Source organism: Neodiprion pinetum, chromosome 5 (genome assembly GCF_021155775.2).
Source record: "Neodiprion pinetum isolate iyNeoPine1 chromosome 5, iyNeoPine1.2, whole genome shotgun sequence".
Lineage (NCBI taxonomy): Eukaryota > Metazoa > Arthropoda > Insecta > Hymenoptera > Diprionidae > Neodiprion > Neodiprion pinetum.
This window is the reverse complement of record NC_060236.1, coordinates 21,144,697-21,165,661: the sequence shown is the minus strand read 5'-3', so window position 1 is coordinate 21,165,661 and position 20,965 is coordinate 21,144,697. Positions and strand designations below refer to the sequence as shown.

At 38.5% G+C, this 20,965-nt stretch overlaps 1 protein-coding gene across 11 annotated transcripts in view; it reads left to right on the top strand.

Moving 5' to 3' along the window:
• The window catches only part of dysc (whirlin protein dyschronic), a 46,078-nt gene that overhangs the window by 6,188 nt on the left and 18,925 nt on the right, over positions 1 to 20,965 (top strand). For 8 of the 11 annotated variants that reach the window (XM_046629032.2, XM_046629031.2, XM_046629030.2 and 5 more), the window contains 8 exons: positions 8,317 to 8,656; positions 8,791 to 9,035; positions 11,079 to 11,090; positions 13,438 to 13,568; positions 15,788 to 16,111; positions 16,178 to 16,419; positions 16,509 to 16,806; positions 17,208 to 17,267. In XM_046629032.2, the coding sequence (XP_046484988.1) occupies positions 8,346 to 8,656; positions 8,791 to 9,035; positions 11,079 to 11,090; positions 13,438 to 13,568; positions 15,788 to 16,111; positions 16,178 to 16,419; positions 16,509 to 16,806; positions 17,208 to 17,267 (1,623 nt within the window). In that variant the 5' untranslated portion in view covers positions 8,317 to 8,345. The remainder of the gene's footprint in view (positions 1 to 8,316; positions 8,657 to 8,790; positions 9,036 to 11,078; positions 11,091 to 13,437; positions 13,569 to 15,787; positions 16,112 to 16,177; positions 16,420 to 16,508; positions 16,807 to 17,207; positions 17,268 to 20,965) is intronic. The other 3 variants (XM_046629035.2, XM_046629037.2, XM_046629033.2) reach the window with 3 other exon arrangements.

Sequence of the window (20,965 nt, the reverse complement as noted above, 5' to 3'; positions counted from 1 at the left end):
AGGTGTCTACAGTTTGCAAGTGTTTGCAGATTCATTTTTTTCGACCTCTGCAAAATACAAAATTTCTCTTTAAATTAATAACCCATCATTCCTCATTTAGATATATTCGTTACCGCACGATAGAATTTTTTTTTTTTTAATTCAATACTGGTTTAAACTACGAGGTCATGAACTGGCTATTGCAACTCGTTCCCGCGTTGAGATTGTTGTTTACTTATATTATAGATATATATCCGTCGTTTAATTTTCCAAATCACGTAGGTCTAAAGTTAATATTTCTTAAACGCTCGTGTATATTACTCGCAAGTAGGTATGCATATAAAACTATAGGGTGCAGGCTTTATGCTTACCTAATCCCAGCTTTTGTTGTGAATAACAATATTGGTATAACTCTGGTAACGGAGACACGCAAGTCACGCCAATATACTTACTTACCGTTGACCATAAATTAAGTTAATAATACGAACTACGTGACTGCCGTGCTGTGATATAATAAATGAAGAAATCACAAAAAAAAAAAAAAATTAAAAACAAATCCACAAATGCTTCAGACAATTTATTTTTGTTTTTCGAGTTTTTCTTTTTATCTATTTGAATTTGTTCACTGTTCAACGTTCTTTTCAATTTACCAGTGCTATAGGGATGAACCCTTTTGGGGCATAAATATAGTATGGTGAGTAGCAAAGTATACAGCGTAACATCCGATCATTATTCATGTATTTATATTTATTCATGTCCACGAGCCGGATAAACCTCTCGACGTCGGAACTGTCGTACCTGTCGTTCACGGAACTAGCGATTTCATCGCGTGATTAGTTACCATTTCATTTCCAACCTAGTATCGCTCACCTTGCCGTATCTTATATACATATACGCGTGAGACGATAGCTTTGAACGGTAAAATATTACCCTTTCTGTACAGCTGTAATACGTCAAATCTCGGGCTCAACGGATCGTTTTCTTCTATTTCTTGTTTGCGTCTGCTCTAATAAGAATACGAAATCAAAATCCATTTCCAATTATCGACTACGCAATGTAGCCATGGGCCGGATTAGCCAGTACGCCAACCACGCCATGCGTCATTTTTTAGGATAAAAAATTTGTCAAATTATACATTTTTTTAAAGACATTAATCAACAACTCACAAAACGAGTTCAATCGAAAATGTTGCAAACAATGTTACCACTTGACATAACCTCTGGAGTGCAAGTAAAGATTGAACGGTTTCTTAAAAGTTTTTCTTTCATTGCCAGGTTGTCGCTTTGTTAGGAGCATTAGAACGCGCACGCGCAAGGGCGATTTGTCGAAACCGTGTATGTGTTCCAATCAGTTTGAAAGCTGTGCGATGGTGAAGATTTGATAGCTCAGATCTCTATAAATTCTAAGTCTACAAACTGATAATACTGATTGTTTGACTTACCACAGATGACACGTGAATGCATGTGCATATGTGTGACAAATTTGACGCACTTATATTCGTACATCAGCTCGTATTGAAGCGTAGTGAAGTTTTTTGAACAATAGGAAAGCTATGAGTCTATTCATTCAAAGGTTAATGTTCTCATTTATAGAATAACAGTTGTCTATTTTTCGGAAAGCTTTTGTCAATCTAAAACTCAGAATGCTTTAATTTATTGAATACACGGAACCGCCGCTCATTAGCGCGTCACGCGTAAGTTTTTGTGGTTAAAAATCGCTGTATTTAAAATTTTTAAATAAAGTTTCTTAACTCTCAGTCAATACGACTTCGAAAGCACGATGACTTGACCATTTCGAGTATTTTGAATTCAGACCAAATTTTATGTCCGTTTTCAAGGTGGCTCTTGCCAATAGTCCACGCCATATGTTTAAAAAATTTAAAGATATTACGTGCGTCGAGTATCTAAAATTAATAACTGGGTTATTTAACCATAAAAAAACAAGTCTATTTACAAATTTATGATAAGCATCATTCTTAGTCATGTTAGAAAACGATCATTATTATTTATGTTGCAAAGAATCCAATATGATTTCTTTTTTTCGACATTGGACTCATATGATATGATTCTAAGCATTCCAAATAATAAAACGATATGCGAAAAAAAATTTTGGTGATTTGAAATTCTTTAAGTGAGCGTCGCGATCGGTTTGACGTAGAGGAGCCTGATGTCGTAATTCGGCCCTGAATTACGTAGTTCGCAAATAATAACAACAAAGAGAAAGAAAAGATATTTAAAGAGAAACTTCCGTTACCTCTTAACGAGAAAATATCGAAATATTTGACATCGTGTATCGTACCACTTCGTAATTACGATAAATATGAAATAAACAAGTGCCACCTGTACACGACACAGCTTTGTTTTGATAAGCGCAGCGCGCATGCGCTGTTCCGTATACCATTATGAGACCACAGTAGTAGCGTCACGTTTATGGTCAGACACATGCAGCATTTATACCTCGATGCAGCAAAGCTCTTGGGCTGCAGAGAAGCCCGTTACTATTACCCGTGCTAGCAATTCACGTTTGTTTTTCTTGATCTTGGCCTTATCCTTTTTTCTCTTCTACTCTAGCATATATTTTTGACTGATTTTAAACCTGAAATATATGCGAAGTACTAAAGAAGTTACACGGAGAGAGAAAAGTCGTTGAATCAACCGAATCGATTTAGTTTGATGAAAAATGGTTGCTTCAATCATTACTTTGTGAAAATGAATGTACCGTAGCTAACATAATAAATTTTGTCAGGTCAAATCAACGAAACAAAAGAATTCAGTATTCCGTGGAATGAAATTTGATCCTCTGAAATCAACCCGTACATATAATTTAGTGAATAAATTGATTTCGCGAAACTAAGTGATTTTCATGCCTTCCGTTCAAACTTATATATTGATGAATACGTACGGTTGAATGAATTAAATGTGTTGTTTGTCAGGACCTTTGATGATTGAAAGAAACAAAGTTGATCCAAGTCAGCGAATGTAATTTGATTAATTGAAAATACTTTTGTGGAATCAAATGTATGTATCACTCGATACAGTAACAAAATTACTGCCATACAAATAGTTCAATGAATCCATCTTCAATACACGTATAGGCTAATAAATTTAACTACTTTTGAATATTTTGTTAGTTGAAAGAAAAACGATAAAAGTCCGACGCGTAAAGCAGCTGGTAAAGGATAAAGGTTATGAAATCCAAGTTTTCAGTGAGTAGGACCAATTTCATAAACGAAATATTTATGTCGAATAAATATTTTGTTGATTAGGAGCATTTTACCTGACTTGCAGACAATTATAAGCTGTTCGCGTTACTGAAAAAACTACTAACAGCTGTAATTAGGATAAAAATTTCAACCTTATTTTTTATCCGGAACTGTTCTAAATGATTGCAGGACTTCCTTTGATTCCATTTAGTCTCAGCAATCGAATATAGTAACTCTAACAAAACATTACGTTACCATATAACCTGAGCATTTCTTTAGCCGAACGATACGAGACTACAGTCATCAAAAAATTTATTTCAATTAATGATTGAAAAACTACACTGAGCTGAATATTCAGTTGGTTATACCTAGCTGTGATTTTTTAAACTAAATATACAGTTCCGTTAACTGAGATTTTTTTAAACCAACCGAACATGATCCTGCAATGATTAAACATTTGTTGGATCAAGAAGTAGGATATTCAGATTAGAAATATGATTTTCATCTTAAGCAAATAATACATGTCAATCAACTCACTATTTCTTTGACTGTGCATCCTCGTATTTGTGTTAAATAATAGTTCTGTCAACAGGAATATTTTTTATTTAAATCGGGCAACTTGTGACAACCAACTTGTAATAACCACATTTAGTTGATCGAAGCAATTTTTTTTCTTTTGATTGAACGACTTTTTTTACTCTCAGTGTATGGTTATAACCTTCGGAAGGAGAATCTCCCGCGATAGAGAGAGGGCAATAAATTTCATAAAGATAAAACAGAAGATAAGGAAAAAACTGCATGATGGTTAAAAACGAGTCAAAATAAAAATTAGAAACTTAGTCACTCTCGTTTTAAGGATATGTGAGGATTTCAGGAATTATATACAAAAGTTGTTGAAATCCCCCGGGGAATACATTCACGGCTTTACTTTCCCTCGTAATTTTTGTCCGTATCCGCTGTAGAGTGAAAAATTTTCCAACCACGTGCTGTAAGCGATCATCGTTTCGCCTGCGAGACGCTGTTGAATGTTCGCATTGCGGATTTGAACTTGAATGGAAAGTAAGAAGATCAGAAAATAAAAAGCCACGAAAAAGAAAGGGCAAAAACGTATCCAATGATCTGATGCCGATCGCTTAGATCGTTACAAATGGTTGATTTCCGTAAACTCGTCGAATTCGTCTATTCGCGCTGTAGGTTATTCTGTTTTACCAGCAGACTGTCGATCGGTCGGTAATTCATAGTGCCGGAGCATTGACGACACTCGACATCGCGCCTACTTGACATTGAGCCAAAATATTATGCACGTTTTAAGGATTGTCAGAACAAGAGAAAAGAAGCAAAGGGGGAGAGCAGACAGGGAGAAAATTCCCCGTGGTTTGCATCAGGCGAACGCTGGAGCTTTTAACCGGGCTTCGATCTATAGATCATTGAGTCGGCGACAGGGCCGACGGCGATGGTTTGAGAGAAGAACGGGTCTAGTTATATCACCGAGGGTGCAGAGTGAGTGGCTGAGCGGTTATCGGCTGACGAATACGCCGTCGTGGACCTAAATAACAAACAGTACCAGTAGCTGAGGAAATAGAGAGAGCGAGAGGGACGGATAAGAGCCAAAAACGAGACCCGCCAGAGCGCCTCGTGAATGAAGCCGGCTTCAGGGCTGCAGTATTGATCGCCCCACCCTTGGGCAACCCCTCTTCTCTTTCTCCTTCGCCCCGCTACCCCTTGGAAGGCTTTCGCGAACCGAGTAGTCTCGAGTCGCGAGGTATCGCCGGGCCACCTACACCATCTACCCGCTGTCCTATCCTATACCCATCTTCAGACCCCTCGCTATCTCCGCTCCTTCGTCCCTCTTTCTCGCTCGACGCCAACCGCCTGCAGGCTGCAGAACAATCGGCCTCATATCCCAGTGTCAAGGTTGGGTCACCGTGTACCTACTCCACCGCTAAGCTCGTAATACCGGCATAAACCGAAATGTAATAATTCTGGGTAACTGTTTTACTTCAAGGGCGACCGGTGGATGTTCGCTATTTTGAAAAATGTAGAAGCAATTCGCTCACGTGATTGCGATAACTCCTTTCTGTACCAGAAACATGCAGATATGCTTTTTACAGAAACTGGACAAAAAACAAACGTTGTACAAGCAGTCTGAGTTACGGAGAGTTGCGTTATTTCAGTTTTATTGGAAATTTGAGAAGGAAAACTCTGAATCGAGTCAATCCAATCTAATCTGACCTTACCTGTAAGCCTCAGTTAAGTCTCGACAATTACTCGGACAAATAACTTTGAATTGAATTATTCCAATATAATCTTTCCTAGCCCGGCTTAAGTTGACTCGACGTTTAGTCGTGCAAAACACTTTAAATTGAGTCAATCCAATTGGATCTATCCTAACCTAAGCTAGGTCTACTAAAGAAAGTAGCTCAAATATGTGGCTTGTTGTTGGTGCGTGCAGCTCTATACGGAATGCAGCATGCATGGCACTCACCGATTTGAGTACCATATGCATTGCTCACCTATACGTGGCCGAAGAAATGACCGGAATGAATTTTCATACTCTGTTTAAAAGCCCCCGCGGCTTCCTCAGTCCTTCAACCAACCACCCGCGCCTTAAAATCCATCTTGGCGATCTGTTATCGCGTTTGACTACCGGAACCCTAGGCTTACCGGGTACTTACCTCCGGAAATCGTCCAATTAGAAAACGTTCTTAGATTAAGGATCTCAGATCTAGACCCGATGCCTATTGTGTGCAACCCATAATCTCTAAACGTTTCCTGCAACCGCAAGCTGCTCAACTTCAACTTCACACGTCTGTATTTACGTCCATTTGACTCCAATTCGCCATTCCAGATTTTACTTTAAAGGCCATTTTTTAAACTGTTCTTTGTATATTGTCGCTTCCTTTATTCTTCCAATTTTCGTACCCTGTACAGGTCATTTAAATGTTACTAGAGGTCATTGACACACCATGCATGGCGTGTACGGAAAAATGGTATAGAACGAACCCAACCGATCAATTCATCACGTGGCGACGGCGTGTAGAAATTAGTCACTAGCGAGAATCACTCAATTATTCATCAGTTTGAACAATTTTACCTCTTCATTGAATAATAGACATTGAGTGTTTTTTCTCGATCCGCGGTGCAAACCAGGTATCATGTTGCATAATGTAATTGCGTCATGCCGATCGATTGGAGACAACTTCACGTCGTACTATGTATACAGTAATGTTCATTAATGCCTATCCCTTTTGGCTACCTTGTTTGCGGTTCGAAACGAAATGTGAATTTGATTCTATACTAATTATGTGACAATGAGCGGCGATGCAGCCGACCTCAGAGACTGAGAGTCATTGTTACATAACGCGTACAGAATTGACTTCGCATTTTGTTTCGCAGACCGAAAACAAGATAGCCGGAAGGGGAAGGCGTTAATGAACATTACTGTAAATATGTGCAGAATTGTACTGTGTTGTCATCGCATGTATCAAAGGTAACTGCGATTTCATAAAGAAGAAGAAGTAGAAGTAGAAGAACCTAGGAAAAGAAAAAGATTTTTTTCCTTTCTCTTTCAATTCCTTATCTTCTTTTTTCCTCCCAACTCTTGCACGCACTCACGTCCACCTCTTTTGTTCCTTTCAAGATGTTTCTGGTTGCTGTGAGCTACTTGACAACGCTGAGGGGGCTTATCTTCAAACCAAGTCCTTAGAGCCAAAGATTATCTTACCATACAACATGAAAGGAACTTCCTAGTTTTTATATATCGTTAGGATACCGATTTATCCAAACGAACTCTTAAAACTCTCTACGAATCCAAATATAATTTTGGATCGTTCATTATAAAAATGATTAAAAATAACGACCAATTATTTCAAAATCCGGTGTTCGTAACATTTTTAATTTTAGCACTAGATTACGATTCAGCGAACTCAGTTTTACAATAATTTGACAAATTTTTACATTTTCAAATCATCGACATATTAGTGAATTATCAAAGCGATACTGGTTCGTTATCACCATGTCACTGACCCATCATGAACAATGTGGCACCAAATTATCAATATAGTACTAAATTGTCATTAACATGATACCGAATTGTGATCAACATAGTATTGTATTATAGTCATCATAGAGCTGAATAACGATAAAACAAGTATTGAACCATGATCAACGTAGTACTGAGTTTTTATCAATAAAAAAAAAAAAAAAAAATCAATTATGGTGGCGTTTAGGATATGTGGAGTACATAACGCATAACGAACGTCATCTCGTAGTACCGCGAATACATGGTAGAGTACCTATACCCTACGTGCAGCTGGTATATAACAAAGATCTGTTGGCATTCCACCCCTGTACATCAAACGACCCTGACCTCGTGCAAGGCTCGACCTACCGAGAATTTAATTCTGTTAAAATGCCTCGCGTATCGGGTTGATTGATCCGCGGATACTGCCGCCCATCTTTAGTATTACATCCGCCATCAACCCTCCGGGTTCCGTCGATACACATTTATTCGACTATCTGTATGTACATACATGTACGATCTTTTATCCGAGTGTGCGAGTGTGTGCTATTATTTCGTCTCTCAGTATTTCATACCATTCCCCGTTATAGGGAAAAGAAAAGGAGTTGAGAACGCATTCATTTCCTCGACTTTTTTTCTTTTTTTCTCATTTCTTTGTTCGCTCATTTCCAGCATTGAATGATGCAAATGCGTAGTTCTACGTACGTAACCGCACATATCACTGATCATCGAGGTGAGAGGGAAGAGTTAAAACTCTGTCAAATGAAGCCCTGTCGTGGTGACGGGGCGGTAACAACATAATCATCAAGAAGTTGACTCTACTACCAGACCGGTAGCGCAAAAATACATTTATGCATAAGGGCATACGTGACATATCGCATTCTCATTGCCACATTTAGATTCGCAGCAAATAATTGATACCAAAGTTTTTTCGTCGAAATTCGTTGGCGTAAACGATTTTCCAACCACACCGAATCGAATCCAAGTTCCAGCCAATCGGAGCGTGCAACGCAACCGTTAAGCGCATGAAATTTTAACGAGGATCACGATTATTCTCCGCTGATATCGTTCGGAGATATTTATTTTTTTTCTTCTCAACGTCATGTTCTCACAGGCATGACGAGAGCCTGAGACGTCATCGTCATGGCTAGCAGCACGGAGGATTACGGCTCCGAGTTACAGGAACTGCAGTGGGGCGGAGGAAGCGGATCCAATTTCCTGAGGAGTGGCTCCCACTTCCTAAGAACGGGATGCTACGAGGCGGAGGACCTCGAATCGACGAGGCATCAGACCGGCCAAAACAGGGGCTACTACAGCCCACCGGGTACCAGTTACACAATAGTCGAAAGGCCCCCGAGTGCCCCGCACCATCATTCGACCCACACGACACCTTACCGGAAACGGGGACATGGGGGAGGCGGAAGCGGAGCGATCTCGCCGGAGCAAGTGCTCAGGTTAGTTCGGCTTTCGATTTTCTCGCAATTATTATCGTTGTACAGCGGTCTGAACGACCCATGGAAGACGCTTTTTTACTCTCCATGGGTAACTGACAGCTGCTCCGCTACTTAATGCCCGGTTATTGAGCCAGGCTCTTCGGCAACGGTGTCAACGAGAAACGGCAGACGGACAGACGGACGCCGGCTTCGAGTCCCGCCAGCGTCGCGGCGCTTCGGAATTCCGCAAGCCAGTCTGGACAGCAAAATCTTCAAACCTCCCCACCGCCGCAGCCCCCAAGCCTCCAGGAACTCACCGTGAGGACCATCACCATGGCCAGAGATCCTCCTGACTCGCATCACGGCTTTGGGATCTGCGTGAAGGGAGGTAAAGACGCTGGTGAGCTTCACACGATTTGTTTTTTCTCAATATCTTAGGTATACTTGAATCCTAAACATCGCTTCGCGTTTCGATTTTCTTTTCTTTTCATCCTTTCTCGGTTTCTTGTGTCGTTTTTTTTTTTTTTTTCTTCCTCCTTCAGTTTACCTCGGATCTTTTTCTTTACTCTATACTTAATTTGAAAATTCCATCATTAACCAACACTCTTACGCCTCACCCGACGACGATCACTTCAATTCATTGAAAACTGATGTAGATTAATCACGTAAAACTTAAATGCAAATTCGATTCGACGTGGTTTTCTTTTATTTTTTTTTTTTTTTTACCGCGAGATTCGCCGTAAACTTAATTATTGATGAAACGACAAATAAAGTCACGTGGCTAATGGCTGCGACAACTCAGATGAATCATGTTTTCTCGATAAACAAATTTTATACGAAGAAAATTCAAACTTGGTGAATTTTCGGAGTGCATAGTTGAAAATGTACACATCCATCGGTCTGGATATAATTTTTTTTTTTTACTTTTTTCTTCACGACCCGGCTTAAATCATCTCTCTTAAACACATTTTCACTTCACCTTTCTTCGGTTTTACAAACAGTATTCAAAAATCTATTTGATGGTCCATCGTTAGTTGAGGTGTGGTTAGTATGGTGTATTTCCAATTTATACTGGGAAAGTTTTTATTTGTATTCAACAAATTCAGCACCACGTTTTTACATCTCTTTGTATATTTTTAAGTCAACTTATGCTACTTATCCATACACCTATAACTAGCGATTAATCCGATTAGTTGTGACTCAAATATGTGCATATATAACTAAAATAAAAAAAATGGTAAGAACGATCAGTGTATGTATAGTAGGGTGGTCCTTATTTAGGAGTCGGAAAAATATTAAGCCCCCCCCCCCCCCCTCCCCCGTTCCCCCCAGATCTGTTTCAAATCATTAAAAAAAATCTGTGTAAACTTTCAAGTCGCTATGTCAACTGAGACACAATCACCTCAGCGAGCTTGAATTTTCTCATTGTGGTAAAAACAAAAAATTTTCCGTGGCGTTGATTTTCGGGAAGTTCAAAAAAATTCTATTTGAATTTTCAGCATCGTATTTTTTAGAAAAATACAATCTAGAACCACGATGAAAAAAAAAATGTAGGTTTAACTTGAACTTATATTTTTACGTAACAATACGAGTTTGCCAAAAAAAGCTTGTTATTGACCAGAATTTCTTTGTATTTATTCTTCGAGGCAGGTGTCTATCAACGCCGTGGGCTTTTTACCTAAATAGAAAATTTCAAGCTCGTTGAAACACGTATTTCAGTTGACGTAGCGGCTTTAAACTTAACACAGATTTTTTTTTAAAGATCTGGAAGAGATCTGAGGAGGGGGTCCAATGAAAATTTTTCCGATCATCAAATGAAAACCACTCTAACGTATATCTATGTATCAATGACTGAATACCTCCCGAAGGACGAATATAAACGTCAATTTTCTTGTTACGGGGCTTTTATTATTCCTGTTCGTTTTTTCTTTTGATATCCAAAACATTGATAACGCTTAAGATTATGATTGCGTATAGACGCTGTTAGAACCAGAAAACATTTACTCTTCTCGAGCCGATCACATCACCATTATAAAAGTATAGCTCGTTATGTTGCATAAATATTCATTGCAAAACAAGTTTCCTCGTACTATGAAAGAATAATGATAATGATAATGGTAATAATTCAATCCGTACTAGGTTAGAATTGTATATGAGAATTGATAACCGCGTACTCAGCTGAATTTGTAGTATTTGAAATATGGTTCAAGAAAATAAAGGTTCAGATCTCACATAATTTCACGAACCGTTAATTTATTCATTATCATTCTCTTAGTCATTCATCGGATTATCTACGTGGAGCGGTATTCAGCCTAAATGGTATATGGTAGACGTACAATCGTGATGGTTCTGAAACTGAATGAAACAAGTGTAAAAAAAATTGTGATAAAATAGCAGTTTGCGTGACTCGAGAACCTTTCTGTCTGTTACGCTGTACCATCAGAAGTGCAGTCAGGTAACCAGCGTAGCCCAAAATCCATCAATCATATGAAACGATCGTAAAATGACGTTTAAACTTATCTATTTTCATTAAACAAAAAATAACAAGTGTGAATAAATAATTTCATAACAACATCCGACGCAGCTGCCGCGTTAAATTTCAACGACACCTAAAATTCTTTCTTTCAACTTAGATACACTTCATTACTCATGCGATCTTCGAAATTGATGGTTTTTGCCTAGCTATATGGATGTTGCATGATGTTTTGTATTGCCTCGTGAAATTTCCACCAAGTAATCGCACACACTCACGCACACACTCGCATTTTTTTTCATCCCTTCAGTCTCGCTTTCGGGTACAGAAGAAATTTCGTAACCTAAAAAAAACAAATAAAACGAAAACGGTTAGTTTGCGTATTTTTCGAGATTTATAGGATAATTTTTCAAAAATTGTGAAAATTTTAACACTGCTATATCATCTGCGTTGATTAGGTCGGGTATTTTGCAGCTCATATTCTATGCCAGATCAATACATCCGCTCGCAACGAATTCCATACTATCGGCGTCACAGGCTCGTGTGCTTCTTTTTTTTCTGCTCTTGTCTCTTTTTTCCTTCCCTTTAAACTCGTCATTTGCGCAATAAAAATACGACCAATGATTTACAAATTGAAAAAACTATAGAAAACAAACTAATCAAAGGTTCAAAGTGGATTTGAAATTCTTTAAAATTTATTGAGGATCGAATTTTTCTCCGGCTTTCGAGGTATCGGCCGGCAAAAATTAAAAACGAAAACGCACTGCGTAAAGAAAAAATTGAAATTCAATTATACATGCAACGGTTTTGTCCACTGAATCAGTTGTATAGCACGCAGCGATGTCGCTGTCCCATGTGCATGGACCTGCAGTGGTGCATAGATGGCCAAGTTTAATGTAAAAACTGATCAGGCGCGCGCTGCGGGGTTCACTGAGTGAAAACGGATAGTCACGATCAGACTCGGTTATATCGCTGCGCTAGACGGTTCATGATATATAACTCGCCATTTGGTTATTTTTCTTCCGTCTCTGATTTTTCTTTTTCGTATTATTATTATTATTATCATTATCATTATTATTATTATTATTATTATTATTATTATTATTATTATTTCTGTTGTTGTTGTTGTGAGACATTTGTCTGTACCATACACCGAGAAATCGTTAGTCACGAGTATTAAAGCTTGTCACGCACAAGTATAGCTGCGGGGTAAAAATGACATCTGAAATTTTCAATTGCTCTTCATCGTTTGCGTGTGCGCGCGCGCGCGTGTGTGTGTGTGTGTCCGTGTATTTTATTTTTCGTTTTTAGTTCATCCAGTTTTCATTGCAATTCGTTTATTTTCTCGAGTAAAGTAAAATTCACTTACATATATCCGCATGTAGTGTAATCACCTCATATTACATACAACTATACATATATAAACTTTTTATTTGAATATTAATTTATATTCTGTATTCGTGACGTACGTACGTTTCAAAGTGCATCGTTTATACGAACACAAATCCCTTTGTATTCACAATAATGACTTATATGCACACACGTGCATTACGTGCACAGAAAATAATATATGCACCCGATAAAAAAAAGAAGAAATTTGTCATCACCTCAATTTTCGATACTGATTTCTTCTCTCTTACTCTCTCTCTCTCTCTATATATATCTTTCTCTGTAATTGTTTTTTTCTGTTTCTTTTTCGAAATTCTTGTTCTGGTTTGTTCATTCATTTTCCACTCTATGAATATTTCCCTACTCATACATGTAATACACACATATCTTTAGGTGTATAATACACATAATTATCGTTGGTTAATGCACCCCTTAATATTACCAATTCTCCTCAAATACCATCAACAATGATTCTTCCTTCCGGTTCCTTTTTGCCTTATATATGCTATTTACTCAATATACAGCTCGTGAAACCGAAATTGCTGGTACTACATTATCAAGAATAATTATATTAATTTGCACCTCTATCAATTTAAATGCAATTGAGGTGGGAGCGAAAGAAAAACAACAGCAATCTCAACAAACAGTAAATAATTGTAACATGAAGTCACTTTTTGTTTTTACAGAAATTTTTTTATGACTTCTTTCAAACAGCAAAAAACATTAAATGTAATTGTGGGACTGAAAAATTGCAAGATTATAACAATATGACAAAAATTTGCTTTTTCTTTTGTTCTTATATAAAGTTACATAAACAGATTTAAATTCCGTCAAGAATATATTTTCGGAATTGTCTTTCCTTCATCGTACATTGTTCTTGGTATTTGGCTGTCCGTCTCTTTTCTGTTTTTTTTTTTTTTTTTGAAAAAATATTTTTCAGGTGTCGGTGTATATATTTCACGTGTCGAGGAGGGTTCAGTTGCCGAACGAGCTGGACTCCGTCCCGGTGATACGATTCTTGAAGTGAACGGTATCCCGTTCCGTGCAGTGACCCACGAAGAGGCTCTCAAGGTGAGCAAGGGCTTGAGAATAAAAAAAAAATAATTATTAGAATTTACTCGACATAAGTGTTACTCTATTTTACTTGAAATATTATTAGAGGGTAATTTATTTCCCCGGCAATTTGAAAAGTAATTGATCGTGGAATCGGAAGAGAGAGAGAGATGGGGGGGCGGGGCGGTGGAGGGGGGGGGGGGGGGGGGGAGGAGTGATTCACTCTCTTTGGTGGAAGAGAGTAGAAGATTAGTCGGGGGTCGATGCCGGAGTGGCTTCGGAAGACTGATAGCTCGAGGAGCCGCTATCTACCCACTGTTCATATACTGATGGCCCATTGTTGGGCTCTTTTGTCTCTGGCCCTCATGCAAGAAGCATCTGCTACACAACTCACCTGCCCGCATGCCTACCTTTGCTATGAGAACAGAGAATGAGAGACTGACGAGCGTATCGGCGGCTCTCCAGCACCGATTACCGACTCTTTAAGTGCCAGCAGCCATCCCCGAAACCGCGATGCTATTTTAGTTGGGACCTGGGGAAATAAACCCCAACCCCGAGTCAGTCTCCCTCTTTTTACTCTTCGGCGATTTTCCTCCCCCTCGTTATACCCTGGAAAAATTTCAACCCTCGAATAATAACATCGGCTACAGAAGGAATCTTCCTCATGTCCCAGCTCCTGCTCTGTAGGGTAGTTCAGTTTTACTGTTTATAGCTTCTCCTACGGTTCGGCGTCTCGGCGCCAGTCGTCTCGGCGCCTAGCGCCCCCGCGTTGTTTATATATCTCTCCTTTGCCACAGACTCCCGGATACCGGGTGGCGGCCACGCGCTGGACCCGCCTGTCGATTTTTCAGCGCGATTTCTCATTCTCACTCGCTGTTCTATGCCATCTTTTTACATTCAGTTTATAGAACTTGTCGGGACGAATCCAAAGACTCCTTGTTCACCTGTTTCCGATCACTGAATGCCGAGATATTGCGAGTTGAAACGCGAAGGTCGTGCTAGTCTAGTATGTTAGTAGAATAGCAGATGTTAGACATGCTAGAACCACTTTTGCCCAAGATCAAAGCGCAATATCTCGGAACTGTGTGGATGAAACAGGACGAATAAGGAGTCATTGGATTCGTCTGAATGCCGGCTATCACACATGGATTCAAAAAATTGAAGAATTTATTTCCCTACAGTAAGTAATCCACGTTTAAACACTCGTTGATTCATGCGCGATGACTAAAAATTCAGATAAATTATAGCTGCTCGCTATAGAATATACCTGTACACCGTAGGACACCGAGTGGTTGATTACAGGCCACCCGTTCAGACTACAAACGTTAACCTAGTCGTTGTTATACCATGTATAAAGCTTCCTGCAGGGGGGTAAGATAAATATTTCATGGTGTTAAACACAAGTTTCCTTACGTTACAAACTAACAACTCCGACCTCATGTACCGTTGAAGTCTAATCAAAATTGAGCCTTGATTAAGCGTGCGGGTTGAATGCTCTACAGCTCGAATATGTCGCTTCAATATCATGAAATATTTTTTCATTGTTCGATTGAGTATGCAATCTTTGACAGAAGATAAGACTGCGTGAACTAAATTTAATTCACGTGCCTAATGAGTTATCCAGTGCTCTGATCAATATTAATTCACAAACTTAAATACGACGAACCGCATAATGATAACAAAAATGTATAATCCACGGCAAGAGACAAAACTTTTTCGTGGAAATTTAATAAAATATTTCATCGCAGAGCAGCGTGCCTCGAAAGTCCTTGTTCCGCATTCCTTGCCGTACATGAATATGTATCTATATTATGTGCATACCTAGATAGAATGTAGATATACACAATATATACCACACACGTACCTCCTCGATGTATCTTGACAGACGAGCCACGAAACGTGAAGTGAAATTACGTACCCCGCTCTCATGTTCGGTGACTTACAAGTATATTCGTGATTAACGTAAGCTTGAAGCAGCTTTCATACCGTCACTCCATACGGCACACGGCTAGGCCCGCCGTTTTAGGGGAGTTCAGCACTTTCCGTGGCATAGATATCGATCTGTGAGCTCCACGTGACGTCACATCCTGCTTATCCTTGACCGAACTCAGGCTCATCCTTATAACCACTGTGCCACACGCCGTTTCTCCTTCTCTTGCCCATGATCACGTGTCTCACCCCAATTCGCCTTTCCTCATCAACCGAGATTACTTTCAACACTTTTTACTTCTTTCTAGATGCTTAAATCCTGCCGGACGCTTAGCATGACGGTTCGCGGGCCCGCCTTGGACCCTCGATGTCGAGGGAGTCATCCCGGGTGGACGGCTTCCGGTCGGCAGCAATCCTGCAGCTGGATGGACCGCCAGGGTCGCCCTGCTTCCCCACCTCCGTTGCACAGCCGAGACGGCCGCTACGCGGCCCATAGAACGCGGAAAGTCGAGCTCTGCATCGAACCTGGACAATCCTTGGGACTCATGATTAGAGGGGGTCTAGAGTACGGTCTGGGAATCTACGTTACCGGCGTGGACAAGGACAGCGTCGCGGACCGAGCGGGACTTCTGGTAATATTTTCTCATCGTCTCTGATCGTGATCTCTTTTCTTCACGAATTTGGATCGACCTTTTCAGATTGGGGACCAAATCATCGAAGTCAACGGTCAGAGCTTCGAGGAGGCGACCCACGACGAGGCGGTCCAGATACTGAAGACGAACAAGCGCATGAGTCTGGTAATCAGGGACGTCGGAAAGGTTCCTCACTCCTGCACAACCAGTCAACCCGTCGTCGTTCCTCCGTCTCGGTACCAGGAGCACGATCCTCTTCTTCTGGACAGTCCGGCCAGCCATGGAAATCATCGGCCGCCCAGTCCGGGGTAAGAATATTAGGTTCCATTTTAGGTTTAGAAGAATAGATCAAGTCGTCAGATCAAAATCTGTCCGCAATGATAACACATTTTCTCAGAACCGGCAGTACCGAGTGGAGGAATCGCGCTCTTCATTCAGCAACTGCCGCCATGGTGGAAGAGAAGGCCAGGGTAGTCCTCGCCAGGAGTGAAAGAGCTGCACTGTCACAGCTTCTTGGCGACTACAGGAGTCGTCGGCTGACCATCGAGGACCTCGTTGCCAGTTTGGGCGATCTTTTGAACACTCATGAAAAGCTCACGCTTCTCACCGAGCTCAGGGAACTCGTTGACGGAAAGGATCGTGCTGCCTTTGATGACCTCGTTTACAGACCAAGGACCAACGTTACTCTTGCCAGGGTACGAAATGCAAAAAATGTGTTTTGTAATGGAATACCGCACTGACTTTACTCTATCCTTTCTTTACTTGAAAGTATTCGAAAGGTCTGAATGCACTCAGTGCAACCACTAAACTTTGATCAAAATTGCTGCAACGCAGAGTCGAGATTGCTTATTTTTCAAAAGGTCCTCAGGCTCGGATCCATGCTGACGAAACTGGTACAAAGTCACTTTATAAATTAGATTTTTCAGAAACCTCGAGTTCACGTCCGATCATGACGACGATGAATAAATTTGTCTGATTCAGCACTGACTGAAATCACTGTGCACAATATATTCGTGTCACTATGTTGTAATATTACTTAGGAATTTGCCTTCAAAAAATAGAACAATGACACGGAACGGCTGATTTTGGATTTCAGAGGAAAGGTGATAGGACGCATTCTGATCTCGTTGTGACGCCGTCGATTCACGATCTTCCGGTGAGTAATTTCAGTCATTCTATTTTATATAATTCTAACATACGTTATCTGAGAGAAATTACCCAGATGTTTTAGGTAGGTTAAGAGTGAACCATGAGAGATCACACTTCTTGTAAGCCTGTTATATCTGTTCTTGCCGTTATTTGACTCAAATTGATGCGATTTTCGGTTACTGGAAAGTAACAGTAGTCAACTTGTAACCGAAATTAAATTCGAAGCGTGTAAGATGGCAGCCATATTGATTTCGTTGGTACAACGTTCGTTCTTCCTTGGTTTTATTACAACAAAAATATCGCAAAGAATTCTCAAAATGGCTGCGATACTGCCAATTTCTTAAACTAAGTCGGTTTTGCGCTGACATGAAAACACGGTTCGTTCCTAACATTGAGATTGTAGAAATATTACTGTCGACTACATATGTAAGTGCAGCGGCCATTAGTATTTATGCTCATATACAATTTTCCGCCTATATATTACGTACTACACGCTCTGTAGTAACTATCTACTAAACTATTTATCTGTTTATTAGACGTTACGTATAATACGTATTACGTATACGTGTTGTATACTGCACCTACTACTGCAGTGTTAGATCTATTTACCAGTCTTCTTTCTATTCAATGTATACTACCCTATCATATGTATATACTAAAAATTATATACTAGCAACGTATCCCTGGCACTCTACTCGTTCATTTAGTTCTTCTCTCTTTCTGTTTATTCCGAATACTTTCGCCGTTTATTTATCAAGTGTTATTATTTCTTTCTGTTTTATTTTATTTTTATTCGTGTTATGAACCCGGTAGTGTCGCATATTTTTGTGTACTTATTATGTATACATGAAAAAAGTTTGGTCAATGTTATTTTTTTTCACTTTTGATCGTCTTCGGCTTCTTCAAATAATTTTTGTATTTTTTTATTTTTGTATTTAATTATTCATTTCCTTTTTTCAACTTTGAGTTCTATGTTCGACATAAAATGTCTAAAATACAACGGTCGCCTTGTTTCTTACATTGACCATTCTTTCAATTGTATATTAGGCTCGATCTTAGTTTTAACCCTTATACTCTCTGTCTTGATAGATGTCACCTATCAGCAATAAAAAAAAAAAAATTAAACAAAATGGTGAACGTGAAAAATAATGCGAGAGTGAGTGAACGAAAGTAAGACAGAAAGCAAAACGGCATGAAAGAAAGAATGCAGCAGCGTATAAGAGGATGGAAGGTACAACTAAACGAATAAATATATAAATTATTATTCACAGTTTTGATAATATTGTTATTATTATTGTACTGTATCCAAAATTCGTTATGTTCGTCATCGTCTGGAGAGGTGCACGAGGGGATCGAGAATATCTCCTCAACAGGATGATACATGTTATAGAATCGAGGATAGATCATGGCGAAAAATTATAAATATCGAATCTCCGGAAAGTTATTGCCGTTTTTTTGAGGTAAAGAAAAGAAATTAATAAGAAAGAAAACGAAAATTCATCTCTGACTTCTAACGGAATTGACTGTAATGACAAGTGACAATATCGACAAATGACATTTCAAAATTCACAATTTCGCAAAGTAGTAGAAAATCATTCTTCCATATTTTTTCTCACGCATAAAATCGATACATCGCATTCATACGTATAACTGTGTATATCATACATAAATACAATATACATAATGCCTTCGTAGTAAAATAAAGCATGCACTGTATTTCTTGCATTATCAACCCAATTGCATTGTATTAAATGTCTTAGCTCACTGTGTTTCTTCTTATATTCGCTTTTATTATCATTATCGTCACGATTCTTACAACCATTATTTACAATTTGTGTAAATTTAAAATAATAGGTATTCAACTTCCTTATAATGTAAGTAAGTAAAACCGATAAACTAAAAGAAAACCGTGATTAAAAAGGACTTTAATGATAATAATTATGGTTGAAGGGTACGTTGTAAATTGGATGCATCTGGAGTTACCCGAAAATGCTTTTTCTACTTTCATGCTTTTTTTTCTTTTGCCTAGTGCAAAAGTTCTTTCTACCTTCCTGAATCTTTTGTCAACATATCGCATGTTTCCTACCCCCCGTCAGCATCATAGTTGGGTACCTATGTAATTTTTTAGCATATCTAAAATTTATAATCCATAGGTATTGTAGTATTTCAGCTTATTTATAATATAATACCGTCACATATAAGATCGTGATAGACGATCATCTATACATAGTACGGTGGCCGTTATTTTGGCTTTTGAGAACTTTCTTTGTTCCCATCATAAAAATACAATTATGATTTGAAAAAAAATGTCTCCCATGTTTTAAGGCGCTCGGATAGTTTTAACTTGTGCCATCGAGCGATTGAAATTTTGAATAGAAAATTACTAAATCTAAAATACTTATTACACAGATAATAACTATTGACAAATTTAGAAATTTGGTAGAACCTTTGGGCATATTATGAAGTATGAAATTCAGTTTTTATAGATTTTTTGAGCTGTGATCAGAAAACTTGAAACATTGAAAATACTCATTTTCATCATCTTCGTAATGTTTTTAAATGGAAAAGTCACAGCTTAAAATTTTTTAGATTTTATCGATTAATATTATATGTGTAATAAATATTTGAGTATTGGTAATATTCCATTCAAAATTTCCATCGCTCGGTATCACAAGTTAAAATTATCCGAGCGCTTTCAAACTGTACACCTTGATTGTAATCTTATGAGAGAAGTGAAATTTTTCGTCCAAAGCCAAAATAACGGCCACCCTAATCCATAGCATATGAATAATATGTAAATAGATGTGTCGTACAAATGATTAGTAATACAACAACAAACAATAGAAAGAAAAAATATTATATTTCGCATATACGATGACGTATATGATTCTTGGACCATTTGTTATCTTTTTTCTTCATCAAAATTATTTCAAAACAACTTCAAACATTAGTTCTTTGGTTTTAGTTTTTCAGGAAAGAAGAGAATTCTTTTCTGTTTCACACATCAAGGAAAAAATATAGTTTCTGAAAATCGAAATGAGTTTGCGTTTACCACATCTATATTTTTTTTTTACGCAGTTTGCCTGAAAATAACACGCGACTAGCAAAATCACAGTCAAATTTCACTAGTTACTACATATTTTGAAATGTTTTTCTACAAGCCATCAAGATATTATATAACACACTGTGGAATTGCGAACCATAAGTAATAACGACGGCACTGCTATAAATGTATGCTGAATATTTTTGATTATTCTCTTGAAAAGAAGTAATCGTATATCAATATCTTCCCACCCTCGCAATATACGCGGCGTGCTGCAGTGCGCCCGAGCTTTGTTGTTTCATTTTGCCATTCGTTCAAATTTTTTTATTTTTTTATTTTTTTTTTTCAACCATATTCTGATATTTGTTCCATCATTTTCGGTATATTTAAATCCATACAATTATTATCCATATTTTCGTGTCACCAGAAATATCCACAAAAATGTCGGTGATGAATCCATGTTTGAATAAAAAAAAAAAAAAAATGCTCCAGTCACAAACGCTAAATTTCGAATGCACAGGGGAATTTAATTTATGAGTTACGTCTAAACGAGACATCGCCGGAGGTAAATGAACTAGATGTTACGGGATAATAAGAGGTAACGGAGGGTAAAAAAATAGAGAGAGAAGAGACAATGCTTCAAGATCCAAAAAATAAAAACA